Below are 24,117 nucleotides of genomic sequence, written 5' to 3'. Positions count from 1 at the left end.
TACAATCTCAAACAAAATTTAATAAAAGACAGGATTAAATGGATTTAATTTCTTTAGTCACAGTTCATTGTTTATTGTATAGCACGAAATCCACCACAATGTCCACCACAATGTCCCTATAATGCATTTCAAAACTATATACAAAAGTTTATTCTGTATTTTAAGAAAATTTTTTTTTAAAGATTTAGCTATAATAAAAAAAATATTTATAGCTATTTATCAACAATTGTAGAGAGAGAGAGAAATGGGGTTTAACGTCCACAAACTAGGTCATTTCAGGACTAACATATGGTTTAATTTTATTTCAATAATTCGCTTACTGTAACGGTTATACTGCTGAACTATATATATTTTAAAAACTGTTATACTGAACTATATATGTTATAACAACGGTTATACTGAACTATATTTTATGTTATAACAACAGTTATGCCGAACTACAGGTGTGATAACAACTGTTAAATTGAACTATATATGTTATTGCAACGGTTATACTGCTGAACTATATATATGTTATAAAAACTGAACTATATGTTATACTGAACTATATATGTTACAACAAGGGTTATACTGAACTCTATTATGTTATAACAACAGTTGTACTGAACTATATTATAACAATGTAGATTGAATTGTAAAATTGTTATACACGATAAAGCTAAAGATATAATAATTATAACATAATACACGTGTTATAGTGATATAATATATTTCACCTGGAGTGATTATACAATTATTATACACAATCTATTTATAGATAACATTATTATGTCTTTATGTCTGTAACAATAATTATTGTTGTCTGAACAGTGAATTGGTCATTGATTACATATGAACGTGAATACACTCCAGTGTCCCAGGTGAGTTCTTGGGTTAATGAACCGGTAAAAAGTGTCTGGGTATTAACTATTGAATTAAGTACATCTTTGTTGTTGATAAGTTTCATGGTAACTTGGGTTTTGCCTGATGCCAAATTTTCTCCATAAACCATCATACCCAGCTTCAGATAACTACTAGTGCTGCCTGCAAAGGCTTTGAAATGCCACAATTTATCATCTACTTTATATGCAGGACTGAATCTATCGCCATTCGTCACTTCACTGTGTTTAAAGTTGTGTGTAATCGTCACGTTTCGGGTTATTTCTATCCTTCCTATCATTTGATCAAGAGTTGAAATATCTATCACTCCAAGGTGGAATTCGCTGGTGACGTCATATAAATTGGTTAGCTCACGTGCCTCATTTTCCCCCTGCTGAATCCTGATTGTTGGCAGCACATCTAATACGTCATACATCGAATCCCCATTCAAAATAGTATTAATATTGTGCACATACTCCTCTAACTCGTCAATGAATTTTTTTGACGATACAACAATCCTCTTCATCTTTCGTTCTTCCTTTTGGCGCGCGTTTTGAACGTCTGCTTTAAATTTACACCCTCTTCTCGTGACAGCCTCACAGATTGTTTTTACCTGTTGATCGATTTGAGCACAGGATGTGTCGGCAGACGTGTTTATAGCGGAAATCTTTTTGTTAACATCATCAACATAATTCGTAAGTACTGCCATCTTTTTTTCAAATTCTGTTTTAAAAGTTTTCAATTCTGTCATAGCCTCTTTTCCGTACAGGTTTAATTCCGGTGTGTCATGATCTTTGTGATCTGATATTAGGCATTCTTTACAAATAATCTGGCAACAATCTTTACAATACAACTCCAAATTCTTGGTTGTATGGCGATTACAAAATGGCTGACTTCCACCAACCGTATTTCTGCTATGATCTAGATCTGAGACATGATGATCCGAGAAAAAAAAATCGTGTGTGGTTTTACAGGACAAACAAAAACATTTCTTACAGTCCAAGCAATGGAACTTTGATTTGGTCTTCCTCTTACATGGGTCACAATTCGGTGTCGGACTATGAATGGATTCGTTCTCCATATTTACACCCGAGCTGCTAGATGGAAAGCTTTTAATTCCGCCAACTGGAATAGTGACATCTCGGCGACATAAAGGACACGGAAACCGATTATCTTTGCCAACTTTATTAACATATTCCTCCAAACATTTCACACAAAATTCATGTCCACATTCGACAGTTTTAGGTTCTACGAATTCGTTTAAACACATACTACAGTTAATTTTATTCGTCTGTTCCGCCATGTTGTTTTCAAATCTGGGCTAATGTCTGAAAATAAAAAAAAGCAGAATAAGGATAAGGAACAAGACAAAACATCGTACATGACTCGTATTAGCCTATAGAGTTTGAAACTACAATATATGGTAAAAAGCACATCGGTGGTGTATTGTATCAATAGAGATATCTTAGTCTTCTTCACATCAGAATTCATAGGCGTACGGGCAGGTGGGGGGGGGCGGATCACAGTTGTCCCCTAACTCTCGGACAATCTGACTTTTCGGGCAGGCGGGTAATGATTAAAAAATTATTATTTCATCTAGTTGGTAAAATAAAGTGCTGGAAATCTAATAAAACACTAATTTTCTTTTTCTTTTAATTGAATACCACAAATTTGTACTGAATTAACTATGGACTAAAACATTTTGTCTGGGGTCACTCTACTTTGTGCGATTTTTCGGGCATCGATTATTATTTGTGAATGCAGCTGCAATAATTCGATTGGATGGTTGCGTTTGCAGCAGATAAATTGACAAAAAAATTTCCAAAACTTTCTTGGGGGGGTCCCTACACGGTAAGTTCCGCTCCTCTGCTCTCGCAAAAGACCGGCGCCACCGTCTGTAAAGCGCGAGACTTGATATTCGCGAGGATCGAGGACTATGATAGTCTCACAAGCTGGGCTTGTACCCAATCGAAATGCAGGGTATTACGTGAAGGACTTGATAAAATGTACGTAGTTAAAGCGAGATCAAGCCTCTCCCGGGACCAAGATTTTGGAACACCACAGGACCCACCCACTGGTTCAGGCCGATTCTACCACAAACCATTATGATTGGGCCTTCCCATGAGTCTCGTTCCGTGACACATTGGTCAGAAAAACTCTGGCCACGTCGACGCCATATTCTGGTCCTGCCATCTGCAGTTGATACACAATACCGAATCTCATCTGTGAACAGAACAGTTCTTCATTGCCTGTGTCGCCAGTTCTGGTGTTGTTGGGCAAAGTGTAGACGTTCACGTCGATGGCGATGGGTGAGGATCGGTAAACGGTAAGGTCTACGGCATTGGGTGTTCTCTCTGGTGTATCGGTACTTTTGGGTCTACCGCGTGTTCCCACTATCTGACATGCTGTCTCAGATGCCTGTGTGAAGGGATTCTGCAAGGGCTGTCGCAAAACATGGCGGTTTTATAGCCTTGTGGTAACCCTTGGTCTGTCAGTTCGGGGGCGATCATCCGTGGAGTTGGTGGCCCGAAAGCGTTACTGAAGCGTGTAGATGGTCCGAAGCGTGTAGATGACCCGAACATTGACCTGTAAGTGATTGGCAACGGCTTGGGCAGTGTGGCCAGCGTCGAGTCTTCCAAGCGCCTGGTTCCTCTGAGCTGTCGCGAGTCGTGGCATGCTGCTGACGTTGTAGTGTAAATGATTCAACCAGGTATGGGGGTGTAATTTATAGGGCTGGTCCCGGTGAACAGCACGTGCAGCACGAGTTACATGGAAATCATGGAAAACACATTACCATCTTATAAGTCAGGTTGCGTTTTTGAGAACATTTCCTGGGTTCAATTCTGTGTTTAGGAAGGAGCCTTATTACTCAGTTAAAGTTAGAGATGTGGTCACAGATATACGATGAAAACATTTGGCAAGTTTTATGCAATACGTCTATTCAGAGTAACATAACAACCTGAGGTTTCTGATGCTGTTTAGTATATATCATAAAATATATAATTACGTATAATAATAATATGAATATCATAAAATATATAATTTAAATATTACCTACATATAGGGTGGATGGTCTATACCCTGAATGGTATAGAATACTCCAATAGTCACGTCAATCTATATTACCCTAGCTGGTTAGCTATTTCCTAGAATACTTCAATAGTCGTTTATCAGATAACCGATTTAAAATGTATTTAATTATGTATCTATGATTTATTATAACTTAGTAATCCGATGACAGACTTACAGGTGATAACATAACTATCGTTGTTTTTTTTTCCTTTTAATACTTGAGAATCGTACATTTCTATTCTTTATGCTATGCTCCCTACTGTCACGTGTTGCGTTACGATAGGATTGTCCCTATTGTCATTGAGTCTACGATCTGGTACGTGCAAATATGTTCGGATACGGTCAACACGATTGCTACGACTGACCTCAATATATGATAAGACCTGATAGGATCACCACGGTTACTCCACGATTAAAAACACGATTTCAGTCGTAGCATGAATCGCGATAAACCCTTTTCATTTGCAGAGTCCCCCACCCCCACCTCCTAAACACAATTCATTTCATTTTATCAGCAAAGTAACGTAAATATTCAAAATGTGTACACTACAAATTTCAATGATACCTCAAAAGCTGAAATATTTGTTATACGCCCACATTTTCATGTGGATGTATGTTGTCGTCGCCACTGTCCGTCCGTCCACAATTGTTTGTGGACTCTCTACTGGTCACAATTCTTATCCGATTTTGACGAAACTTGAAATATAGGTTTAACTCCAAACGATCTCGACTGCTTTCGATACTTCATGGATTATGGCCCCTGATTGTACGAAAAATCAAGTTTTTAGCTTGTGGACCCAATAGAGGTAAAAAAATTTGAACCGATTTTGATTCAACTTGACATGCATATTTATAACCCAAAGTTCTTGGTTCCTTTCGAGATTTGCGCCCATCGGAACGTAACTTCCTGAATTATGGCCCCTGATTGTCCGAAAAATCGCCTTTTTTTTAGCTTGTGGTCCCTCTGCAGGTCACAGTTATTATCCGATTAAACAAACCGTTTGATTGTATCACCGTTACACCGTAAGGAAGGGTGAGTTCGAATTTCGTGAAAATCGGACCAAAATTGCCGGACAAAATGGCCGCCGTTTCAAGGTTGTGGACCCTGTAGAGGTCACAATTTTAATTCGATTTTGATGAAACTTGAAATGCATGTTTATAACCTAACGATCTTGGTCCATTTCGATATTTGGGCATATCGGATCGTAACTTCCTGAATTATGGCCCCTGATTGTCCGAAAAATCGCCCTTTTTTTAGCTTGTGGACCCTATAGAGGTCATAATTTTTATCCGATTTAAAAAAAAACGTTTTAATATATCACCGTTACACCCTAAGGATGGTTGAGTTCGAATTCCGTGAAAATCGGCCCAAAACTGTCAGACAATATGGCCGCCTCTCTTTCTCAGATAGGGTAAAAATATGGTATATCAAGTTTGTGGACCCTATAGAGGTCACAGGTTTTATCCGATTTTGTTGAAACTTGAAATGTAATTTTATAACCCAAAGATCTTGGTTCTTTTGAGACCGCTTTCGTATTATAGAAGAGTGGCTGATTAACAATGGTACTCAACAATCGAGACTATATCGTGGACAATTAAAATCCTGAGTAATTTGACTGACATTTTTTTAACATATTCATTTTTCATTATTTATTTGTTTGCGAGCTATTATAGCACGAACGGTCAGCTGTGCATTTAAATCTTACATAATGCAGCTTTAGATACCATACTTTGTACATCCATACTTTAATTAAAAGAATTGGCACTTCTTATAAATAGCCTACCCGTGTTTATATGTATAAATTGTGTAAAATGGATAACTTTATATGAAATGGTACAAAGTCTTTTGAAATGTTTGATGCGACTCTTAAAATCATATAGGAGACACTTTTTCAAATTATTGTTCCCTTGACTTACTTTTATTGCCATTTATTTTGTGGGTTTGGGTGTTGGGTGCGGGGGTCTCTTGACATTTAAATAATTCAAGTATTTAAATTACAAAGCGAAGAGGCCTGTACCGTTATACAGGTTCTAGAACCCAAACTACTTTCCTTATCCTGTATCTATGCACTCGCCTCACTCGGGCCAACGATAATATGGAGAAATGTTGGAGTTGATCAAAGAGAATTGGTGGTCTGCCTACCATTGAGACATTAAACTTAAAATGGGCCAAGGACGTCGCCTCATCCTTGTCGACACACTACCGAGCCATGCGAGCGGAGAAACTGGAGTACTTGAAGTCACGTCACTTTACCAAAGATGCTGTACGAGAGTACTAGCCACGCCCTAGCATGGGCCAAAAAAGTCCTACGGCAAGCGACTTCAGGATAGTGTGAAGACAGAGTTCCATCGCCTCCTGTCCACGGTCTCTAAAATTGTCACCAACCCTCCCCCATCACCAATGCACTTTAAACACACCCAACAAGAGAAAATTATCCTCTGGAGAAGGCACGTGCATTAACACTCCCACGAAGCGTGAAGCTGGATCAACAAGTTCGCCCCGGGTTGTGTCTGGCCCACCTGACTCGCCACTGAACGCGCTTGTCAACTGTCTGCCCCCTAGATCGCCAATCACTCCTTACCGTAGAATCACCACCAGATTTAGGCGATCACTCAACCTATCCCTAAAGAGACCTCACAGCTACAAAGGTAATGACGAGAAGGATTTATGATACCTACCACCCGTCATGGCAAAGACCCTGGTTATTGGATCCTCTAATCTGTTAGGATTGTATCCTTCCTCGGGGACTAGGAGATAAATATAGCTATTCTGGAGCCAAGATCAGCCACATAAAACAGATCCTCCAGAACTACATGAGTCCTGCACCAGAGGAATTAGTCATACATGTCGGACTCAACAACAGGAAGGAGAGTGTACCAAGGATACTCACGATGACCAGAGCAGCTTTCCCAACAACCAAGCACTTCACCACACAGATCCCCACTTCTTCCCGACTCCGACAAGAAAATCCAATCGCCTACCAAAGCATCACCAGCTATAACCAATTGATCTCCGCCGCACCTTCAACAAACGCCACCACATTACCAACCTCCAAGGGCAAAATAGAACTGAAAGGTAACATCGCCATCCACTGGAGCCCAGGCACGACCAGAGAGATCATCAACTGCTGGATGAGGAATTTACGCAAGGATTAGGGAAAATGAATGAGAAGCCGTCTTTAGGACAGATAGTTGTCAATTTGAGCGACAGACTTCTCAGCCCCCTAGAAATAAGCATTCTTGATAAAGGCCTTAAATTCATCCAAACACCCACAATAACATCCATAGACCCCATCACCCAGGCAGCCGATCGCTTCGAAAGAACACTTTCGTTGACTTATGTTTTTAGGAACAAACTTGGCAGAGGTAAAAAAAATTATTCACAGAAAAATCCACATGAAAACCACCTAAAAAGTCATTATCACAAGCCATCCTAAAAACTTTCGACGAAATTAACAAAGAAATATCATCCCTTCAACCACAATCACAAAAACGAAATCTCAACCGAGCAACTAAAACAGCATTAAACACCTCAAAAAGGACAAAAAACATAATAATTAAGAAAAGGACAAAGGCCCGTGTTATGTCATAATGAATCGCACACACTATATCTCTTGGACAGAAAAACAATAGAATTTCCTTGACACCACCGTCTTTAAAAGTAGCAACACCAAAAATACAGGCCAACTGGAAACTAAAGAATTTTTCAAAGAAACCGATACACATCAATTATTGTTCAAGAGATCCTTTCACCCCAAACACACCTTCTCTCAGATTCTCCGTTTTCATAGGATATGTACTCAGAAAACCGACTTTGAGTCAGGATATAGGCTGGTATTTAGCAAACTAAGAGAAAGGAGATACTCCAAAAGCTATCTCCGACGTATAATAAACAACACTCTAGCTGAACTACCGCCAAAGAACCAAATAATATGCAATCAGCAGTTAAAACCAAACCTTGTCGCCACCCAAGATGTCAAACATGCAAAATTATAAACATATCAGACCATTTCCATAACAAAACATCTGGTATACAATTCCCAATATTAGACCCAATATTAGACCAACTTTCATGCGGTAGTAGTTCAAACATAATTTATCTAATTTCATGCAGACAATATGACAAACAATACGTAGGAAAGACTCAAAATGCACTTAGGGAAAGAATTAACGGTCACCGGTCAGACATAGTCACCAAAAAAGACAAACCGGTCTCAATTCATTTCAACCAACCAAATCATGACATTTTTCTGATCTCATTATCATGCCAATCGAAAAGACCAAGAGCGACTTTGAAACTACAGAAGAAATCAAAACGGTTAGGCTAACAAGAGAAAAATTCTAGATGGACAAATTTAAAACAACGTCCGATTCCAGCGAGACTGATTTTTTTATACGTCCACATTCATAAGTGGACGCCGTCGCCCCTGTATGGGTGTGTAATGTGCGTGTGTGTGTGTGTGTGCGTGTCACCTTCAAGCCACAATTCTGAACTGATCGTCTTGAAACTTTACATACTTATTCCTTATAATCTAAGGACGATCCATATTGTTTTTGATGCATGCCCGACCCCCAGGGGTAGAGCCATGCCCATTTTATGTATTTGTTTGTTTGTCGTCTACAGGCCACAGTTCTTAACGGATCCACTTCAAACTCTGCATATTTATTCCTTATATCCTAAGGATCATCGCTATTGTTTTTGGTGCATGCTCAACCCCATAGATAGAGCCACGCCCATTTTCTTTTTGTGTGTCTGTGTGTCGCCTACAGGCCACAATTCTTAATCAATCGTCTTGATGACCTCAATTATTTTTTGGTACACGCCCGACCCCTTTGAACGAACCACGCCCAATTTTTGCGTGTGTCTGTGTGTCACCTACAGGCCACAATTCCTTTTGAAACTGTGCATACTTATACCCTAAGGATGATCCCTATAAGTTTTGGTGAATGCACGACCACACCCATTTATCTTTGTGTATCTGTGTGTTGCCTACTGGCCACAATTCTTAATGCGTCGTCTTGGAAATTTGCATATGTATTCCTTATGGTCTAAGGACGGCAACTATTGATTTTGGTACATGCTCCGTCTCCAAGGGACCGAGCCACGCCTAATGTTTGTGTTTATCGTATGCAGTCCGCAAGTCTGATTGGATTATCTTGGAACGTGGTATGCTTGGACGGCAACTATTGATTTTGGTGCATGACCCCCCCCCCCCCCGATCCCCTTGGGCGGTGCCACACCCATTGTTTGTTAATATTTTGACTGTAAATACTCTACTGGGTGCAATTATTAACAGATTTTGTTCTATTTCGGCATGATCCATTATTGGGTTGTACCTATTTATACTGGTCCATATCCAACCCCGCGGGGCAGAACCACACCCAATTGTTCTGTTTTGTGTCTACAGGCTGGAATTCTGAATGGATCACCTTGGAACTTTCCATATTTATTCCCTATAATACCGTAAGGATAGCAACTATTTATTTGTGGTGCATGCCCCGACCCCCTGGGCGGGTCATACCCACTTTTTTGTTAATTTGTCTGTAAATTTTGGCAAAACAAACCTAGCCTCCTTTGCCTCTTGTCATATTACAATCGTTGCAGCCATTTCATATTTCATTCTCTTCGTTTTAAAAATACCATATCAATCAAGGCAGGAATGTGGACGTATATTTCAGCGGTAGCGATGCACTTGTTTTTATTATGTTTAGCGGACACGCAGGAGCCTTTCCTGTGGGAGGAAACCGGACTACCCGGAGTAAACCAACGAGCAACATTCGTTTTTTACACCAGGTACTGAAACTACGACCGTAAGCCATAGGTGACCGGTCAGCTAGAGCCCGAAGCGCGACACTCTAGACCACTAGAACACGCAAAGTCTGTAATACGAAGGTTGTGGCCCCTCTAGAGGTCACAATTTTTATCAGATTTTGATGAAACTTAAAGCATATCTTTATTTGCCAAAGATCTTTGACCCTTTTGATATTTGCACATTTCAGGACATAACTTTCTGGATTATTGGCCTTGATTGTTTGTTTTTAGCTTATTCTCTATCCATCTCTTGCAAAATGTGGGCGTATCCTGCCTGGCAGCCGCTGGTTTCCTTTTTACGTGGCAATGTCGTGTGTTGCCATTATGGTGTAAAATCTAAGAAGAGGGTTTCAATTGACGTTTCTTGTCCGGTTTATTCGAATAATCAGTCAGGGTTTGGAGGTACAAGCATTAGAAACATTCCAAAGGGAATACACTTACAAAAAAATTACTTCTTCAGACCTATAAAGCCAAGAATGATGAATTACCTACATATATCAAAGAACTCTAAAATCATCATTTGTCGAGTTTAACACATCGATCTTCCTTCAGACAAGGAACTCCTCAAATACCAGCTGTCAATCTTTAGGATCATAGAACTTATTCGTATGCTACAATATTCACGGAATCAACTACCTCTAGAATGAAGACTTTCAAAAACATTATCTATAGCTCTTTCTCAACAATATTCTTTATAAACAGTCTGTAATGAATGTATATTGTAATTATATATTAATAGTCTGTAATCAATGTTAGTATTGTGACTATCAGTGGCGCACATATCGATTTTGTTTGAGGGGGATGTTTTGCAAAAATGAGACCGACTGATGCACAGGGCCCTAATACGAGGGATGCAGGACTTGGGTAGAAGATTTTGCAGAATTCTGATGGTCAGCAAACACTTATATCATGAGTAAAATTCAGTAGTACGCATGGGGATTCATGTTATTTATTAAGAATTTTGCACTTACATAGATAGTACTGTGAATCTGTGACAACTTATGAAAGCGATAATAATTACATCATTTACATGGACCTAAATCTTAGATATATTTTTGTGGTGAATATACATAAATTAGAAAATTCGATGGCCTCTACCATTCACGGGATCATGCTGGTTAATTTGATACCACATATGTGGGGGTGGAGCGCAGCGAGGAAGCGTGATTCGCCCGGGACCAAATTCGATGGCCTAAAAAATTCACGGGGTCCTGCTGGTTAAAGTGGTAGATGTGGGGATGGAGCGCGGCGACGAAGCGTGATGTTCGAACATACACACATACATACACACAGGCATCGAAGAGTTATCTCCATTCCTTGAAGGGACTGTCGCATAAACATTCTCATTATAATTTAAAATACAAAATATTGAAAACTTCTCCGAATGGCAAACCACCAATCTGAGAACGCATTTAGAGTTGTCTACCGAGAACACTGGACCACTTTTAACCGGTGCGCCATTTGTAATTTTGGGAGTCCTTGAACAAAAGTTTTGCGATTTTTGGAAACCCAACGTATATAGGGGGGGGGGGGGGGAGGCTGGTATAAAGGTTAGCTTATATTCTGGATGTAGACTGGTCGTCTGCGATATCAACTTGGTGGAAGCGGGCGTTATATAAAGCTACTTCACACATGATGTAGACTGGTGTATCGGAAGGCCGGGTAACCGCTATTTATAATAGTATGCCAAGTGCGCGCTGTATCATAAAGCCTGTCATTGAGTCAACTGGCGTGGTTTCGAATCCCCGGTTGTACGTGACAAGGAGTAGGGTCGCCTGTCCAACCTCGTTTGTTTTCTCCGGATCCTCCGGTTTCCTGCCACTGACAAAGACCTCTACGCGCAAACGAATTACTGAAATAAAATTAAACCATATTTAAGTCCCGAAATGACCTAGTTTGTGTCGAGTGGACGTTAAATCCCATCTCTCTCTCTCTCTCTCTCTCTCTCTCTCTAATAGTATGCCGGTATAAGAATGTCAATCTGGTTTCCCAGTTTCAATTTTTAATTAAAATGGTTAAAACTTAACGACCTACCTGGAATTGTCACCCCGTTACTTTCTTCGTCGAGCCTTAACGCCTATAAGTTCGATAAAATCCTTTATTCTCTTGTAAATTTCACATTTTTCGACACTAATCAATTTCTCAAAACATAAACATTATCACTGCGCTTGCGTAAGTTGGGTCACTCGTATATCATGTAGGGGTATAAGGTATTCCACAAATCGGGTGCATTCGGTTAATAATGCTTAGCGCGGGAGGATTCGCAGGTTTGTTTTGCGGCAGTGCGAGTGTATGTGTGTGTGCATGTGATTGTGTGCGTATGTGTGTGTGTTTAGGTTTATCGGTATTTAATATTCCTTAGAGATATTCATAGTTCTGCATGTCTCCTAAAGTATTCCTCACAGAACACTTATTTTCAGCATTAGATGGCATGGTAACCTTTCTGATAAAGTGTAAATATTGTACGATATCTTATAATTTTATGAACTTAAATAGTTTTGATTACCGGTATCAATTTTTTTATTTATATTCGCGTTCCACAGGCACACAAGATTTGTTTCAGATATTGTCGTAGATTAGATAAAAAAAAAACGAATCGCAGAAAATATAATTCCTTGAATAATGGATCATCCTTTCATCACATGCATTTGCAAGTGCACGATGATGTGTGTATGTAAGAAGGTGGATACTGGGTAAGTGATTATTGTTATTTACAATTTCAAGATGAAGATTACGCGAGATGTGAACCAATGTATCAATCGTTTATTTACTTATTTTGAGAAACAGATTAAAATGAATTTTATAAAAGTTCCAAAAAAGAGATTGCTTACGCATTGAATATACCCTTAAAATCCGTGTACGGGGCTTTGAAAAATGAATCATCTACAACGCAGGAAAATAAAAAAAGCAAGGTCAACAAATGTTCAACAAAATTAGATAATTTTGACCTGATGACAATAAGAGAGACCATCCATAAACTACACGGCAATGGCCAGTATGTAAGTGCAGTTCATTTAAATATGTTTCATCATTGCTCTTCGACTTTTACACATATGCCATGTTCTGCATTACATAACCTTGATGTAATAATTGTCTACATAATTGTCTATATAATTGAAGGTTTCATTACACATTTTACAACGCCACTTGAGAGAGAAAGATGAACAACTCTTTATCGGGCAATCAATGAAATGGGATTCAAGTACTACAGAAATCACGGTAAAAGATACGCGAAAGAAACTGTTGATATTGTTGCTGCCCGAAATAGCTATTTAAGAAACCTATGCAAGTATAGGCAAGTTTTCCATACGTTCACACGTTTTTAATAATTATTTTATGAAAATATTAGATTAGTCTGTCGAACAAAATTGTATAACTCAATTACTTATTCAAAAGTTGGATATTTTTAGGAGTGAAGGCTATGAAATTATATACCTGGATGAAACATGGTAAATGCTAACCAAGCCATCCATGGAACATGGACAGAAAACAGGAAAGGTAATGACTTTTTTAATTGCTTTCTTATTACGTATACTTATGCAAGTTTATATTTTTAATGTAGTATCTATGGATAGACATATTTTAATCATATGTTATTATATTTATAGGGTCATTGGGCATAATTCTCCCAAACTGCAATGAATGCGATAGATTCATTCCTTCTGGTAAGGGATCAAGACTGATCATCTTAGATGCTGGTTCGGTTGATCGGGATTACCAGTAAGGCACTGCGAGTTAAACCCAATAGAGATAATTCAAGGTAATACTTAACACTGCAATTTGGACGGCAGTCAAGTTGACGGTATTGAAAGATAATAAATCTTGTCTTATCTGTGATGTTAAAAAGGGTTAAAACATTCATTTATGGAAGCTTTTACTACATCTTATAACATTTTAAAGTTTATCCACATTAAATCAAAAATATTTTCATTTTAGCACAAGAAAAGGCCTATGTCGCCCGAAAAAATACCACTTTCAAAATCAAAGACGTTAAGCGTCTGTTCCTGGAGGCCAAGGCAAGTGTGACAGCTACAGACTGGGCTAAGGCATGTCAACACGTCATAGACAAGGTGGAGGATCGGTTTTAGGAAGCGGGAAGATTGAATGAGGAAGTACCACCAGCCGTATTTTCGTTCGGGAGTGACAGCGAGTTTGGGTGTGAGAGTGAAGATTTGGGCGAGAATGTCAGTGGAGAGAGTGATAGTGAAAAGGTTACTGAGAATATGGATGGCGGTGGTGTTGCGAATGAAGATTTGAGTGATGATGATAAAAATGTGTGTAGTGTATGTGATTGTCAGAACCCACCGGGAAGTGAGTCGGATGCGATTGTGGATTGGGTGGGCTGTGATTTGTGTGAAAGGTGGATGCATATGAAATGTACAGGGAAAGAGATTGATGTAAGTGCAAGTGTGGTGAAGTGTGTAGATTGTTTGCGTAAATTGTATGATAGATAGCGTGAATGTAGGCCAGACAACTTCTATAATTTATATTGTATATAGTTGGAGCATTTTCTGTGAGTTTGTGTAAATAAATGATTTTGTATAAAACAATTTATTTTCCGTTTTCTTGTTTAACAGGTAGACTGGCAGAAATTTAATTTAGTTCACGACGAATCAATGTGAATAAATTAAATGTAAAAAAACCACCCGTGGTCTGAACACAAAAACGGAATTAATGCCCTTGATCTATCAGGAGTTGACCTTGTTTGGCTACTACCCCGTTGCGTTTTCTATCATATTATCGATTGGTTAGGGGCATTTCACAAAATAAAAAACAAACTAAATCAAACAAGAAATAGAGTAGGCTATCTATAAAAATATCTTAGGAGCGCCCCCTTTTCAAATGGATTAAAACTTTTAAAAAAGAAAAAAAAAACAAGAAAATAGTATTAAAAGTCGTACAAAACCAAATAAAAGCGACAGTTATATATCTATTATCCCAAAGCTAGATACTTCCAAATTTCCATGACGTGTCACTACAATATTAGGTCACACTTTGTATGTAGTTTATATCAATTTCCGAAAGCCACCAGACTGGGGCCGCCAATTTAATATCTATGGCAGTGGAGCAAACAAGTGTGGTCTGAAACCAAATAGCAAATTCATATATTACCTCCCGTAAATAGCTCATTAAAGCAAGTTATGTTCTACTGGGTCGAAACAACTATTTAAACATGCAAGTAGGACGAAACGACCCAAAGTCAAATCCACACCCCTGTTCGATTTGGTTTATTCCAGATAACTAGGTCAAGCATGACTGTCTTCAATACCGCGAAGTAAATAAACAACGATTTTTCAAGACAGAAATGTTATATAGCTTGATCTGAAATTAGTTAACGTGCGGTAGAAAGTAAAGGGATGACAATTCCAGGTAGGTCGTTAAGTTTTAACAATTTTAATTAAAAATTGAAGAAATAGCAAGCAATTTTCGAGTCGTAGTGTCGCCTGGAACAGACAGTAAATATGTTGTTTCTTGCCATTTTTGAGTTTAATTTGCAGATTTGAAACCACGCGTATCAACAGATACCACTTGAAGATAATATAAAAGAGACATCGAAATGTCTAAAAATAGATGTATAAATAACGTCATAGATAAAATGTGACGTCACATTATTGTCCTATCATTGCACTCGGCAAACCTCGACAGATGTAGGGTACTGAAATCTGCTGAGGTTTGCCGAGTGCTATCATTGTACTGATAGACGTGAGACGTGTATTATTAAACTTAAAGGGGCATTATGGGAGATTAGATAAAGAGTTGACAATTCTCGTTATAATATTAAAAATAAATAACGTAAAAAGAATATGCTGAAAATTTCAGTCAAATGGCTCCACCCTGAACCGAGATATTAGCTTTTGAATTTTAGGCTAGCCTCGATCATCATTACTAAAGTCGGTACGATAAAAAACAAAGTCTCGATTATCCAATTTTACGTTTAATTATTTTTCAAAAAAATGTATTCCAATCCGCTAAATATCGCAGGCTAGCGGTGGCATCAAGAGTTGATTATGGCCTGGATAAGTTAATTAATATCTAATGAATAATTTAGATAACATTTCAGGCCTAAAGAAAGGCCTGCAATAGGCAGATTTAACCCTTGCATAATGTATGTATAATAGTAAATGCAGGGGGACCGCAACACACATAATTTACACAAAACAAATCTACGGACAACACAATACGGTTCAAGATTTTATTAACACAGAAAAGGTGGTTCAAAATAAATATTTAGTAAAAAGGTAAGTATTGTTTACTAATAATTTAAAAAAAACAACACAGACATAGTTTACAAAACCCACTACAATAATTCAAATAACGCTGGCAATGATATAGAACCGGGATTGAACGTTGATAACATAAAAGGTAAAATAGAAACATTTTACCAGGTTGTAATAACTATGAAGTACGTGTGTACATTTGCCTTAATAATGATTGATCATAATTCTAGCCATTTTGAAATATTATATTGTTTCTGAAAAAGTTCTAGGTTACATTGACGAACTAACTTCCATGAATAAACTTATGAAAGTTTAAATCATTGAACCAGTAAGTTCCCTTTTTATTTCCATTTCTTTTGTCGGAAGCTGGTTCTGGTGCCTCAGCGAGAAAAGACGCTAACCTGGAGATCCAGAGTTCGATCATTGTCAGTGGTGCAGGACGAGAGGCCCTAGAGTAGCAAAGGACATCATCTATTCGCGTGACGTTTGCTCGTCTTAAAGTAGGCAAGTCATCCACAGTCTTCGACATTGCAATCACGACTCACTCATTGGTCAATTTAAATCAACATTGGCGCTGTTTTCTTACCGTGACAAGAGACAAGATGGGCTTCTGATATCCAATATTTAAGATAAAATGAAAATATTTAGAATGCTTTCGAGCGACATTTGTAATGCGATGACTCGATGAACGAGGCTAAACATATCCCATAGGAAAATACTATCGGTGTAGACTGGAATAACCAGATGCGAAAGACTGCCATTTAATTTGGACTCTTCACGTATTTCGCCGAACATTTAAACTGATTAGAAATGGCAGTAAAAACAGAAACGATGGAATGTAAATCAGTTTATATACATGCATGAGGCTGAACATATCCCACAGGAGAATACTACCGTTGTAGACTGGAATAACCAGACACCAAAGACTGCCATTCAATTTAGACTCTTCGTCAAACATAAATGATTAGAAATTACAGTAAAAACAGAAACGACTGGATGTAAATAATTTTATATACATTCATATCACATTATTATATGCGTTACGGCCCATTTGTGTCCATTTCTAAGCGCCAAAGAATACAGATTTAGATCCTTTAACAACTCCGGGTGGAGTAGAAAAGTAGACCGTTAAACCCCATTCCATTTCTTTTCTGCGAAAGAACATGGTTTTTAAACAGATCGTCCTTCCAATGCAAAATAAATATCATGGCAAGACCGATAATCTAAAAATATATTTGTGACTGTCGTTTGTCTGTCTGTCTGTCTGTCTGTCTGTTCGGGGTTGGCGGCTACACTAGGTCTGCCCCGAGTCTGAAATTTGGGGTCTAGGGATACTTCGGACCGGGGAATAACATAGGCCAGGTGGCGTTAGTCTACCACTTCCGGTTTCGGAGTTATGACCCCCGAGCGAAGCCGGTCTGTTCGGGGTTGGCGGCTACACTAGGTCTGCCCCGAGTCTGAAATTTGGGGTCTAGGGATAGCTCGGACCGGGGAGTAACATAGGCCAGGTGGCGTTAGTCTACCACTTCCGGTTTCGGAGTTATGACCCCCGAGCGAAGCCGGTCTGTTCGGGGTTGGCGGCTACACTAGGTCTGCCCCGAGTCTGAAATTTGGGGTATAGGGGTAGCTCGGACCGAGGAGTAACATAGGCCAGGTGGCGTTAGTCTACCACCTCCGGTTTCGGAGTTATGACCCCCGAGCGAAGCCGGTCTGTTCGGGGTTGGCGGCTACACTAGGTCTACCCCGAGTCTGAAATTTGGGGTATAGGGGTAGCTCGGACCGGGGAGTAACATAGGCCAGGTGGCGTTAGTCTACCACTTCCGGTTTCGGAGTTATGACCCCGAGCGAAGCCGGGTATCCTGCTAGTATAGTATATAATATCATCCAATCAATGACTACCCAAGCCAGTTGCAATTATATCCTGGCGGAATGGACCATGTCTTTCAAAACGTCCGCGAGTTGTCAATTAATGACATTATGAATATACCCTAGTTTAAAATCAAATATGAACATTGCAACTAAGGTCATTTAACATAGGAATACTACGTCATCATATAACCAGTCATGATTATTCTGGTCATTTGGTAGAGACGTTGATTTTAACAGTTGTTTTTCTTATATAACAAGCTTCCTGATAGTTTATATCAATAACGTAAACCATTTATAGAAATAACAAAGAATATAAAACAGTATCAAGAAGAAATGTTTATTTACTAAATAAAATTGTTGATGTATAGATATAATGTTAATGTAGATCTAGACCCACTTACAAGAAACAGTTAGTTAAAGCATTGACAGACTAATTAAAAAACTTGAAGATATACAAACGTTTTAGTCACATGCAGCAGTTACCAGTGAAAACAAGGACAAGACGGCTAGAGCTAAATCTAAACCCAGGACACTTAAAAAAACGGGATTCAAAGAATGCAAGAATCGGAAAACAAACAGAATTGAAGCAAGGGTCACCCAAAAATCTGCTGAAAAATAGAAACCAAGGGCCGTGAAGATGCCTTAGAAACCATCTGGAAACATGAAAAACAAATCAAAAGAAACCGAGGCAACAAGTAATGCTAAATCTAAGAGTACCTCTACAAAGAAGACGCCAATTACCAAAGCCCCAAATGAATCCAAGCGATTCGCATAATACCAGTAGACCATCTAATAGTAAGTGCAAGGGGACTGCACCACACAAAATTTACACAAAAACAAATACACGTACAAGACATCATACTCAGGAAAACACAAACATACAGACAATTAAAAAAAAAAGGGAATGGATCCGTGAGTTAGCCGTAAGCGTCCACTGCGACACAGACACAGACTTCACTCAAACTTGAAAACAATTAGGAATACAACCCAAAGAACCCATTGTGTAATGCCAGCATGAGTCATGATCTGCTATATGCTACACGAAATACGAATATAAGCATATGTAGTAAAATTCAACTATACAAGTAACCACATCGGTGAAATGTATAAAAAAAAGTAGTCTAAACCCTAAATTCAATCACGAAACGCTTCAGTATTCAATACATATAGGGTACATGTTCCATCGTCACAAAAACAAAACTGAATACAAAGAAGCAAATAGGAAATGTAGACTGTCTCGAGGGACAGCCGTTTGCTGACTGAGTTGCGACGTTATTTTGGGAATGACGTCATATCTTAGAAGGTGATAAAAAAAATCACAATAATAAGGGCGATAATCCAGATAAAATAACGTTAAAAGATTAAAAACCATAAGTTTTAGCGACTAATGGGAATTATTAAGTTGTGTAATTGTACAATTTATAATATATTAATATAATACCCCACAAAAAAAATGCAAAACAGGTATGTTGAAGAAATCGTACTATGTAAGTGTATTTATAAAGGCATAAAATTAAGGGAGGTAATTCAGACAGGGTTAGATAACTACAGAAAATCTAAAATAAATTTAAATTAGATCATTATCCAGTATGTAGTCGGTTATATACTTACAAGAAATGTCAAACTTGGTATGTTGAAGAAATGGAAGTTTTGAAATTTTAAATGCGTAATTGTGTAGCGCCTTTGGCGGTGCATTTAAAGTAAAGAGATTTTATTCGGGAGAGAAATAGTTCTTTATTGTTACATATTGTCAAAAATCGTAATGCCTGTGAATAGAAAACACTATATAGCGTGGTATCTGGTATGTTACTATAGATTGACGGGTATGTTACTACTTCAAAACCAAATTTGTCCGTTTTGTCGAAAATACCGACATTAAATTTATTGTTAATTATATTGATGTCCAGTTCAAGAACAGATGCAGTACCGGAATTTTCTTTATTTAATATTAGTTCAGGAGGATATATTTCACTTTTATATTTGTTGAAATTTCCGTTATCATTGGTAGGTGTTATGTCATCAATGTATCGGAAGGTATAGTTTAGACTTTTAGCTACTTTGTAATCTGTTTTTCTTTTATGGTCTTGAAAGTTAGTGGCGTGATCCCTGTATGTTTGGAAAGAGTTAAAATAGGCATGTCTTTAAATGTTAAATGGTAGTGATTTCTCAAGAATAATTCGAAATAAAATGGAAGCACACACCTATTCCATTTTTGTTTGCCTTATTTCGGTTCTACTAATCACTAACAAGAACTGGCGAGATCGTTTCTTTTTCAATATCACCTAAAATATTGCAATAAGTGATCGACAAGAAAAGATATGTGATAGTGTTGCAAGAATTCTTGCTCTTTACATTAAAAATAGCATTATATTGTATCTTTAACTAATTATTGGATTCACACATTGAATACAAGTCATATTATCTCATAAGCACTTAAATCAAAATGAGTGAATGGTTGACATATAAAAAAAAGATTTATAAAACCTAAACATAGCTGGTTCCTTGGGAACCAGAATATCATGTTAACACGTGATTCGAAATTTACTGATTGCATCATACACTATAACCATCCAATCAAGGTCATTATTTGCAGAATCTAAAGTTATGACGTAAGCAAATCTGTTAAAAAGTCCCAACCAGCCATTTAAGATTAGATATCATTGGGTTCCGGAGAGATATCATCTGAGTTCCTAGAGACTATCGATGAATTCTCAGAGAGGGTAGACATCGCCTTGTTTCTTTAGTTGACCATGTGATGTAGCCGTTTCCGGAGTCTAGCCATGCTGGTTAGACTTTCACAGGAGTTGAGAGTAAGATGTTATTTTTAAGTATGCTAATGTAATCTAGTATGCATTGTAACCATATATATCCAGCTTGTCATACAAATATAGAACTGAACTGTTGCATCGTTTAGTTATCCCTTGTAAGACAGTAAGACAGTGAGATAGTAAGAAGGAAATACACAACGTGAAAAGGAAGCTAAAGAAGACAATTAAAAATATTAGACGATCACAAGTCTATTAAAATATGTAGCAGAGAAGAGAGTATGAGTCGCACATTGGGTGTGGGGAGTCTTCGGCTTACTGGCTTTCCACATCTAACCAGCGACGCATAGTACTGCAATAGATATTCACATTTTACACATCATATCCCAAATTTAATGATTTTATAAAAAAAAAATAATCTGTCTGAACCTTTACAACAATTTCTTGAAAAACATAATAGCTATATATAAGTTATAAGAACGGTTATATTGAACTATATATATTATGTAATAAAACGGTTATACTAAATTAAATATATTATTATACTGAACTATGTATATTATAACAACCGTTATTCCGAACTATACCAAGAGAGATTAAAGGGGTTTAATGTCCATTCGACTCTTCTGTAAGCTGACATCCCTCAATGTTTCCAAAACCGCCTACTCATTTGATCAAAAATTACCAACTGCTTTCTCAGTCAATCTAGCACACAATAAGCTGGCAGAAAACAATCGGGTTGCCCGTTAGTGATACCCTCACATTTTTGCCCAGTGCTCGCCCCATGGGTGTTTTTCGGATAATCCTGTATTTTCCTAGTAAGATTGGATGTCTATACTTTCCATACCAAATTTGCCATACTTTTATTGGAAATAACTACCCGATAAATATACTGAGCGCCATGGAAAACGCATCACTTTTTTTCCCAAATATTTTATTACTAGGTGGTTTTGTATGTCTAATATTCTGCAATACTATGAACTATTGTTTCACACAATGCTCCCAAACGCAAAAAATATCGGCCCGTGTGCACAAAACAAAATTGCACGAGATGCACATGAAAAACCCAATATTCACGTGCAGCATTGTGTGTGAGCCCTTTAAAAGCATGTTTTCAACTTAATGTGCAGTACATGAACTGTGAAACGTCAATCTGTCGTAATTTGTTGTTGGACGTGTGAAGGAATCGAGCTAGAGATGCCGAGACTTACTGAAAATCAACGGAATGAAGCCAGTGGAATGTCCAGGGCTGGCATGTCTACACGTGCTATTGCCAGACACTTCGATTGTCATCAGTCCACTATTGTAAGGTTGGTGGAACGTGTTCGAGTTACTGGATCAACACGTGACCGTCAACGTCCTGGTCCACAACGCGTTACAACCCAGACTCAAGACCGCTACATCCGGGTCACTCATCTGCGTGACAGATTCCGCCCAGCAGTCGTCGGAAGACAAGGACCAGTAAGTGCCAACACCGTAAGACGTCGTCTAAGAGAAGTAGGACTCCGTGCACGACGACCTTATGTTGGAGCTATCCTCAGGGATCATCACCGTCAGCGGCGTTTGATATGGGCTCAAGGACAAGACATGGAGAAGAGTAGACTGGCAAAGTGTGCTCTTCAGTGATGAGAGTCGCTTTCATATTTATCACTAAGATGGCCGTCAACGTGTGTGGAGACGTGTTGGGGAACGTCTTGCAGACTGCTGCGTCTTCGAAACGAATCGATGGGGTGGGGAAAGTGTAATGGTGTGGGGAGGCTTCACATTTTATCACCGGACCGCCCTACACATTTGCAGGGGTCGCATTAATGCTGTAGCCTACCGTGATGATGGCCCGACGAGGACACACGCGCTACTGACATCTGTGTCGTACTTTTGGTTTTGACCCCTCTGACTTTGTACCCTTGATTACAGATTAAACATCCATAAGTGTACAAATGTGTTGTTATTGATGTGTTCCCAATTGAATATTGTTCACAATAAGAAGCAAAATAAATAAGATATGTTTACAGGATCATTTTGTTATACGAAAAACTAAGTGATGCGTTTTCCATGGCGCTCAGTAAATTTTTGAGACAATATATCTTTGGCAGCGATAGTTGCCTGGAGACTGAATCGATCATTGTTTACAAATCCAGCTGACGACATTCTACCCTTTTCACAACCAGTATTCCAGGTGTAATCGGCCTTTAATGTGGCCAAACACGGTCTGCGCATGACTTTAACTACTGATTTCTGCTCATCGGTACTGTTGACAAGTTTAATGGTAACTTCTGGTGTGTCTGATACAAGATTTTCTCCATAAGCAATCATACCAAGTATTAGATGGCCACTTCCGGTCTCAAAGGCCTTGAAATGCCACAATGTATCTTCTACTTTATATACAGGGCTGTATCTCCAATTGTGTTTAATTTCACTGTATTTAAAGTAGTATGTAATCATAACATTTCGGGTTATCTTTAACTCTCCCATCATTGTATTAATAGTTGAAGTAGTATTTATTATTTTGCGGTCGAATTCGCTGGTGACGTCATATAACTCGTTTAGTTCACGTGCCTCATTTTCTTCCTGCTTACTCTTAAGGGTTGGCAGCCTATCTAACACGCCATACATTGAATCACCTTTCAATATAGTATTAATATTGTGCACGGACTCCTCCAACTTGTCAATGATTTTTTTTGACGATTCCACAACCCTCTTCATCTTGAATTCCTCCTTTTGGAGCTCTCTTTGCATATGTAGTTTAAATTTGCGACCCTTTGTTGTGACAGTTTCACATATAGCTTGTACTTGTTGGTCAATTTTTTTAGAAGATGTGACAGCAGACGCATTCATATAGAAAATCTTTTCGTTGACATTATCAACATAATTTTTCAATTCTGTCATAGCCAGTTTTCGGTACAGTTTTATGTCTGATGTGTCATGATCTTTGTGATCTGATATCTGGCATTTTTTACAAATAATCTGGCAGCAATCTTTACAATAAAACTCCACATTCTCAGTTTTATGACGGTAGCAAAAAAGTCGACTCCCATCAACTGTATTTCTACTATGAGTTAGATCTGAAACATGATGATTCGAGAAAAACGAATCGTGTGGGGTTTTACAGGATGCACATAAACATTTCTTACAATCCAAGCAATGGAACTTTGATATTACCTTCCTCTTACATGCTTCACAATTTGGTTTCAGGCTATTAATGGATTTGTCCTTCGAGCTGGTAGACGGTAAGCTTTTAATTCCGCTATCTGGAATGGTGACATCTTTGCGACATAGAGGGCACGGGAACTGATTATCTTTACCAACTTTACCACGTCTACGGACATACTCTTCCAAACATTTCAAACAAAATTCATGTCCACATTCAATAATTTTAGGTTCTATAAAGTCGTTTAAACAGATGCTACAGATAATCCTGTCTGTCTGTACCTCCATGCTGTTTACAAGTCAGGGCTAATGTCTGAAAATAAAATTAAAAAAACGCTAAGGAGCAAGACAAAACAGTACCACAGGATCGGCATAC

The 24,117-nt window shown here is 38.3% G+C and overlaps 1 protein-coding gene across 1 annotated transcript; it reads right to left on the bottom strand.

The window, feature by feature from the left end:
* Nucleotides 1–18,158: 18,158 nt before the first annotated feature.
* Nucleotides 18,159–23,675, bottom strand: LOC126830434 (uncharacterized; the record flags this gene model as incomplete). The annotated part of the gene is made up of 1 exon (XM_050560822.2): nucleotides 18,159–23,675. A coding segment is annotated over one exon (1,047 nt), but the record flags the coding sequence as incomplete, so codon positions are not given.
* Between the last annotated feature and the right edge of the window lie 442 nt (nucleotides 23,676–24,117).

Source organism: Patella vulgata, chromosome 8 (assembly GCF_932274485.2).
Source record: "Patella vulgata chromosome 8, xgPatVulg1.2, whole genome shotgun sequence".
NCBI classification, from domain to species: Eukaryota; Metazoa; Mollusca; class Gastropoda; family Patellidae; genus Patella; species Patella vulgata.
The sequence above is the reverse complement of the archived record's forward strand: the minus strand, read 5'-3'. Positions and strand labels throughout refer to the sequence as shown.